We start from the raw sequence: 8,069 nt of genomic DNA, 5'->3' as shown, positions 1-8,069 counted from the left end.
ATAATTTTTATTTGCGTTAGGATATTCATGCAAATCTCCGTAAAGGCGGTCTGCGTTTTCCGTTTGTTAATTCCTAACTGACAGATTAGGGGGAAGAAAATTCGTCAACAGCATCCGTCGCCAGCATCTGGGCTATTCTAATTTAATAATGGGATTTGACTGTCGTTTTTATAACGCACCTAAGGCCCCAGAATTCGGAGTGTGATTTTTCTTGTGCTCTCTGGATACTAAACTGTTTCATAGTCTAGCATGCTAACCTTTGGGCCACACTCACCCTAAAGGAAGTACATTTCTGTGTGTCGTTCATGTTCTGAACAAACTCTTGTTGAATCGTTTTAGAGCTTTCGTACGCCTACATGGATATAGACGTCGCTAATGTCGAACTGACAGACAAAAGCACTTAATTAGTATTACCTATCGTCAACTCCTGGGCTCGGACCACAAACACTCGGATTCACAGTCTGAACACGGTAACACAAGAAGAAACAAATTATTCGGATTTTCACGATATTTTTCTTTAGGTTTCGACACCGGTAATGCATGGAGCACAGATAGCCCACCGTTTCGCTTTGCTCTTAATAGTAACCAAACCCAGTCTTACAAATCTTACAATGCACACTGGTATACAGTTTTAAGTTTAAAAGTTAGGATTATGAATTACAGGTGCTATTAGCTACTTCTACTTCTTAATATTTTCGAAATTGCGTGTGACTTTCAATCAACCTTAATATTCCTACAGGTGGCGTATAAACAACCACAAACCAGATCATTTGCTTTAGTATTGCGAAGCAACAATGCATCATTCTGTCAGACTGTGCGGGTGTAGAACAGAGTTGTATTAGTCTCGCATCTCTTTGAGAAAGATGTTTTGGAAAGTTCATCCATGGTAGGTTATATCAGCTAAAACATTATTTCATCCATGGTAGGTTATATCAGCTAAAACATTATTTCATCCATGGTAGGTTATATCAGCTAAAACATTATTTCATCCATGGTAGGTTATATCAGCTAAAACATTATTTCATCCATGGTAGGTTATATCAGCTAAAACATTATTTCATCCATGGTAGGTTATATCAGCTAAAACATTATTTCATCCATGGTAGGTTATATCAACTAAAACATTATTTCATCCATGGTAGGTTATATCAGTTAAAACATTATTTCATCCATGGTATGTTATATCAGCTAAAACATTATTTCATCCATGGTAGGTTATATCAGCTAAAACATTATTTCATCCATGGTAGGTTATATCACTTAAAACATTATTTCATCCATGGTAGGTTATATCACTTAAAACATTATTTCATCCATGGTAGGTTATATCAGTTAAAACATTATTGAAATGTGGTCTTCATATGTCTTCAATAATACTGAACATGACTGATATATCACTTCGCAGTCTTGTTATTGTCATATTATGTAAAATATAACGTTTTGGTTAATTACTTGATTTCGTAGATATATCAGACGTATTCTTCTCCTGCCGGTAAAGAAAGTTTTTTTATATCTTTATAATTCGCAAACATCTTTTAAAGGAGAACTTTCCGCTTATTACTTTTCTACCCTGTTTGTTAGGTCGTTCCTATCTTGACTTATTCTACTTTAATCTCGGAATTCCATATTCTCGAGTATTGTATGCCACGTGTGTTTGTATTCGGTATCTTAAATTCTCAAGTTCCAGCATGACCAGGTGGTTAGGGCGCTCGACTCGTAATCTGAGGGTCGCGGGTTCAAATCCTCGTTACACCAAACATGCTCGCCCTTTCATCTATGGGGGCGTATAATGTGACGGTCAATCTCACTATCCATTGGTAATAGAGTAACTCAAGAGTTAACGGTGGGTGGTGATGAGTAGTTGCCTTCCCTCTGTTCTTATGCTGCTAAGTTAGGGATGGCTAGCGCAGATAACCCTCATGTAACTATGCGTGAAATTCAGAAACAAACAAACAAATCCTCAAGTACATGTGTACTGGCATTCAATCGTTTTTCTGTATAAAGATTTTGATAATTTAATAAACGTGCAGTTTTGGTGGCGAAAATATTTGCGTACTTTCAAAGGAAAATGTATTTCGCAGATTTCTAACATTGCAACAAGATTTATTATTTCTATTTTACTCGTTTTGCGTTCATATAATTTAAAATGTGAAATGTACATGCACGTACTGTGCATCAAAACTCATACCAAGATCAACTGAGTACTGAAGTTTCAAGATGTATCACTTCTCATCAGATCCCACTAGCTTGGTGAAAGATAATGTTATTGAAGTTAGTTTTATAAATATTTTCAGATACTAGAAGCAGGAAGGTGAAGACTAAAACAGGGCAACTGCTAACTGTGGGGATGGGGGGGGGGGCAGAAGGAGAAGTTGGAAACCCCCGATAGAAAACATCAGCTTAATGTCTTTTACTGTGGACAGTAGAAAAAAACAGTACAATCCAACTCAAGAAGACATATTATAGAATTCAAATTACTTTGCTTGAGAACTGATAAAACTACGCAGCAAATTGTTAAATTTAGACACTTGATTATATATACGTGGTGCCATTGTTTGTATTATAGCTAATTAGTTTAAAGTTAAGTACAAAGCTATACAATGAATTATTTGTGCTCTGCTCACCATGGATATCAACTTCCGGTTTCTAGCTTTCTAAGTCCGCAGAAGTACCGCTGTGCCACTGGGGCCACTGTAGTTATTCTAGAAACTTTGTTCAATATGAAATTTAGGGAAAACTAACTTAAAAAATGGACAGTTTGGTTTGGTTTTAAATTTTGTGCAAAGCTACACGAGGGTTATCTGCACTAGCTGTTCCTAATTTAGCAGTGTAAGACAAAAGGAAAGGCAGCTAGTCAACACCACCCACCGCCAACTCTCTGGTTACTCTTTTACCAACGAATATTGGGATTGACTCTCACATTATAACACCTCCACAGCTGAAAGGGCGAGCATGTTTGGTGCGAGGGGGATTCGAACTCACGACCCTCTGATTACGAGTCGAGCGCCCTAACCACCTGGCCATGCCTGGCCAATCCGGTTTCTAGCGTTGTAAGTCCGCAAAAGTACCGCTGTGCCACTGGAGGCGCTACAGTTATTGTATAAAAGCTTGAAAAATCTAGGGAAAACTAGCTTAGAAAATGGACAGAACAATATGTAATGAACAACCACATAAAATAGGCTTGGAATAATATATTTACATAAGCTTCTTTCTCCCTACATTTTATGTTAGTAACCGATTCTTTTTTTATGTTTCACAACCTTTCCCCCCACCCTAGAAAAATAAGACCTAACCATCCTTGTACTAATTGTAACATTGTTAGCAGTCGAACAGAAATAAACTGCGTATCTCATGAGGCCTGGAAATATCTGCCAATTCTTTAAGCTTGGTTACCTCTGTTAACAAGCTCTCTTTTTTTAAAACAGGAATTCCAGACAATCAACTGTGCAAGTAACCCATACATCCTATAAATCACACGGATTACAACGCACACTTCACTGGTTGAAAATAGACATATATTATACAATGTTTATTTTTTAAAGATAAAAACATAATTATATGCTCGTAAAGCTATCTTATGATTCGCTAACTGGTCTTTCTGGTGGCGCTTTTACGATGTGGTTACCACGATGTTACTAAACGATGTACGTTATTGTATTTTTAAGGTAGTTAGCCGGACCTCATGCATAAGTTTATTTAATGTTTTTTATTGTTTAGAAAAATACAGAATTTTATTTAAATATTTCTGTTTCGAAACATTTAAAATGGTTGACGTATCATCCAAAATACGTTCTAATCTTGATCTTTAAAGAAATTATTAATTTTGTTTTAAAAATTGGGTTTGTTTTCAATTTCGCGAGAAACAACACGAGTTTCATCTGCATTATCCGTCCCTAATTTAGCAGTGTAAGATTAGAGGGAGGCAATTGGTCATCACCACTCACAGCCAACTTGTCGGCAACTCGTTTAACAACGAATAGTGGGAGTAACCGTCACATTATAGCGCCTCAGGGCTGAAAGAGCGAAAATGTTGGGTGTGACGTTGATTCGACTCAAAGATCATCAAATTGTGAGTCGAGCGCTTTAACCTCCAGACCGTGCCGGACATTTTAAAAGCTATAAAATTAGATAAAAACATATTCTTAGATAATACGCACGTGAAAATTTGCATATATATATATATATCCATGTTAATTCGATGTTACGAGTTTAAAAGACAATTTAATTATTCAACTTTAGTTTTATTTTGGTGAGTGAACTTACTATTTACGCTTACTTCAGTTATAAGCTCCATTTCTTTCTTTTTTAACTTTGTTATTTGTTTTATACGTGTGTTTGTATTCGGTATCTTAAATTCTCAAGTTCCAGCATGACCAGGTGGTTAGGGCGCTCGACTCGTAATCTGAGGGTCGCGGGTTCAAATCCTCGTTACACCAAACATGCTCGCCCTTTCATCTATGGGGGCGTATAATGTGACGGTCAATCTCACTATCCATTGGTAATAGAGTAACTCAAGAGTTAACGGTGGGTGGTGATGAGTAGTTGCCTTCCCTCTGTTCTTATGCTGCTAAGTTAGGGATGGCTAGCGCAGATAACCCTCATGTAACTATGCGTGAAATTCAGAAACAAACAAACAAATCCTCAAGTACATGTGTACTGGCATTCAATCGTTTTTCTGTATAAAGATTTTGATAATTTAATAAACGTGCAGTTTTGGTGGCGAAAATATTTGCGTACTTTCAAAGGAAAATGTATTTCGCAGATTTCTAACATTGCAACAAGATTTATTATTTCTATTTTACTCGTTTTGCGTTCATATAATTTAAAATGTGAAATGTACATGCACGTACTGTGCATCAAAACTCATACCAAGATCAACTGAGTACTGAAGTTTCAAGATGTATCACTTCTCATCAGATCCCACTAGCTTGGTGAAAGATAATGTTATTGAAGTTAGTTTTATAAATATTTTCAGATACTAGAAGCAGGAAGGTGAAGACTAAAACAGGGCAACTGCTAACTGTGGGGATGGGGGGGGGGGCAGAAGGAGAAGTTGGAAACCCCCGATAGAAAACATCAGCTTAATGTCTTTTACTGTGGACAGTAGAAAAAAACAGTACAATCCAACTCAAGAAGACATATTATAGAATTCAAATTACTTTGCTTGAGAACTGATAAAACTACGCAGCAAATTGTTAAATTTAGACACTTGATTATATATACGTGGTGCCATTGTTTGTATTATAGCTAATTAGTTTAAAGTTAAGTACAAAGCTATACAATGAATTATTTGTGCTCTGCTCACCATGGATATCAACTTCCGGTTTCTAGCTTTCTAAGTCCGCAGAAGTACCGCTGTGCCACTGGGGCCACTGTAGTTATTCTAGAAACTTTGTTCAATATGAAATTTAGGGAAAACTAACTTAAAAAAATGGACAGTTTGGTTTGGTTTTAAATTTTGTGCAAAGCTACACGAGGGTTATCTGCGCTAGCTGTTCCTAATTTAGCAGTGTAAGACAAAAGGAAAGGCAGCTAGTCAACACCACCCACCGCCAACTCTCTGGTTACTCTTTTACCAACGAATATTGGGATTGACTCTCACATTATAACACCTCCACAGCTGAAAGGGCGAGCATGTTTGGTGCGAGGGGGATTCGAACCCACGACCCTCTGATTACGAGTCGAGCGCCCTAACCACCTGGCCATGCCTGGCCAATCCGGTTTCTAGCGTTGTAAGTCCGCAAAAGTACCGCTGTGCCACTGGAGGCGCTACAGTTATTGTATAAAAGCTTGAAAAATCTAGGGAAAACTAGCTTAGAAAATGGACAGAACAATATGTAATGAACAACCACATAAAATAGGCTTGGAATAATATATTTACATAAGCTTCTTTCTCCCTACATTTTATGTTAGTAACCGATTCTTTTTTTATGTTTCACAACCTTTCCCCCCCCACCCTAGAAGAATAAGACCTAACCATCCTTGTACTAATTGTAACATTGTTAGCAGTCGAACAGAAATAAACTGCGTATCTCATGAGGCCTGGAAATATCTGCCAATTCTTTAAGCTTGGTTACCTCTGTTAACAAGCTCTCTTTTTTTAAAACAGGAATTCCAGACAATCAACTGTGCAAGTAACCCATACATCCTATAAATCACACGGATTACAACGCACACTTCACTGGTTGAAAATAGACATATATTATACAATGTTTATTTTTTAAAGATAAAAACATAATTATATGCTCGTAAAGCTATCTTATGATTCGCTAACTGGTCTTTCTGGTGGCGCTTTTACGATGTGGTTACCACGATGTTACTAAACGATGTACGTTATTGTATTTTTAAGGTAGTTAGCCGGACCTCATGCATAAGTTTATTTAATGTTTTTATTGTTTAGAAAAATACAGAATTTTATTTAAATATTTCTGTTTCGAAACATTTAAAATGGTTGACGTATCATCCAAAATACGTTCTAATCTTGATCTTTAAAGAAATTATTAATTTTGTTTTAAAAATTGGGTTTGTTTTCAATTTCGCGAGAAACAACACGAGTTTCATCTGCATTATCCGTCCCTAATTTAGCAGTGTAAGATTAGAGGGAGGCAATTGGTCATCACCACTCACAGCCAACTTGTCGGCAACTCGTTTAACAACGAATAGTGGGAGTAACCGTCACATTATAGCGCCTCAGGGCTGAAAGAGCGAAAATGTTGGGTGTGACGTTGATTCGACTCAAAGATCATCAAATTGTGAGTCGAGCGCTTTAACCTCCAGACCGTGCCGGACATTTTAAAAGCTATAAAATTAGATAAAAACATATTCTTAGATAATATGCACGTGAAAATTTGCATATATATATATATATCCATGTTAATTCGATGTTACGAGTTTAAAAGACAATTTAATTATTCAACTTTAGTTTTATTTTGGTGAGTGAACTTACTATTTACGCTTACTTCAGTTATAAACTCCATTTCTTTCTTTTTTAACTTTGTTATTTGTTATTTTTATAATAGGGAACAGAAAAGCAAAGGTTTGCTTGCTGTTACCTCTTCATTTATTGTAGTACTTGGGAGTTTACTGAATTCGCCAGTTTTGGGAACAGAACAGCAAAACTTCTTAAGGCCAAACTTCTCCTTCCCAGGGAACAGTTTTAAGAATGTAACAAATGCTACCATGCTACATCACTGTAATCCTTCTATTCTACACCAGAGAAAAAATATCACAGTGATGATAGGTATTGATCCGACTGTTGAGCTACAAATGAGTATTTTTATCTTCATCGGAGTTGGAGCATTTGCTGCCCTAATTGCTTTCGGATTTCACATGGTCCGAAAGTATATTTACCACGACTCAGGTAATCTGGACACCACTTTCGATGCTGGAGGAAAAGTATCAATTGGATTGACCGCTACTACAATTGTGTCTCAGTGGACATGGAGCGTCACTTTTATTCATTCTTCCACAGTTGCTAGTAAGGTAAAAGCCTGACAACGATTAGAGTGGTGCTTATGAGTTTTTCTTAGTTTTTATTTTCATCATGAAGAACATGTGCTATGAAAGTCTACATGTACAGTTATACATCAGGAACCAAATATATATGTTGTTAATGGAAATGATTAATACATAAAATAGGAATTGTTAAAATATTTTTTAAAACTCTTTACTATGACTAATTTTAAACAAACAAATAAAAGCACATACATAAATAGAGGTTTCGTATCTTCAAGGATACTCCTTGGTTTCCAAAGTAAGAAACTTTTTAATAAGAGAAACCTACATGAGAATGTAAATCTTCCCGCTATTTTTGCCTTAAAACTTTATTTATATGTTTTAAACGATATTTTTAATGTAGATTTAAATTTATTGGTAAGATAATTTCTCTATACTGTTAACCACAGTGCTGCACAATGACCTATTTGTGCACCGCTCACGGCAGTATCAAAACCCGATTTTTGGTGTGAGGAGCCCAAAACTTGCCACTGAGCCACCAGGAGGTTATGATTCCATAGAGTAGTCTTTTTTCCCACAAGAATGCCAGAATGGAAATATTTAAAATAGTATGA

General features: G+C 36.3%; 1 protein-coding gene across 2 annotated transcripts in view; it reads left to right on the top strand.

Annotated features, from left to right (window-relative positions):
- Positions 1–8,069, top strand: part of LOC143250869 (uncharacterized) — a 45,566-nt gene that overhangs the window by 19,582 nt on the left and 17,915 nt on the right. Inside the window, exons 1-2 of one of the 2 annotated variants that reach the window (XM_076501991.1) lie at positions 755–886; positions 7,020–7,482. In XM_076501991.1, the coding sequence (XP_076358106.1) occupies positions 864–886; positions 7,020–7,482 (486 nt within the window). In that variant the 5' untranslated portion in view covers positions 755–863. Of the gene's footprint in view, positions 1–754; positions 887–7,019; positions 7,483–8,069 lie in introns of those variants that run through there. The other variant, XM_076501992.1, reaches the window with a different exon arrangement.

This window comes from Tachypleus tridentatus, chromosome 5, assembly GCF_004210375.1.
Source record: "Tachypleus tridentatus isolate NWPU-2018 chromosome 5, ASM421037v1, whole genome shotgun sequence".
Taxonomy (NCBI): Eukaryota; Metazoa; Arthropoda; class Merostomata; order Xiphosura; family Limulidae; genus Tachypleus; species Tachypleus tridentatus.
The sequence above is the reverse complement of the archived record's forward strand: the minus strand, read 5'-3'. Positions and strand labels throughout refer to the sequence as shown.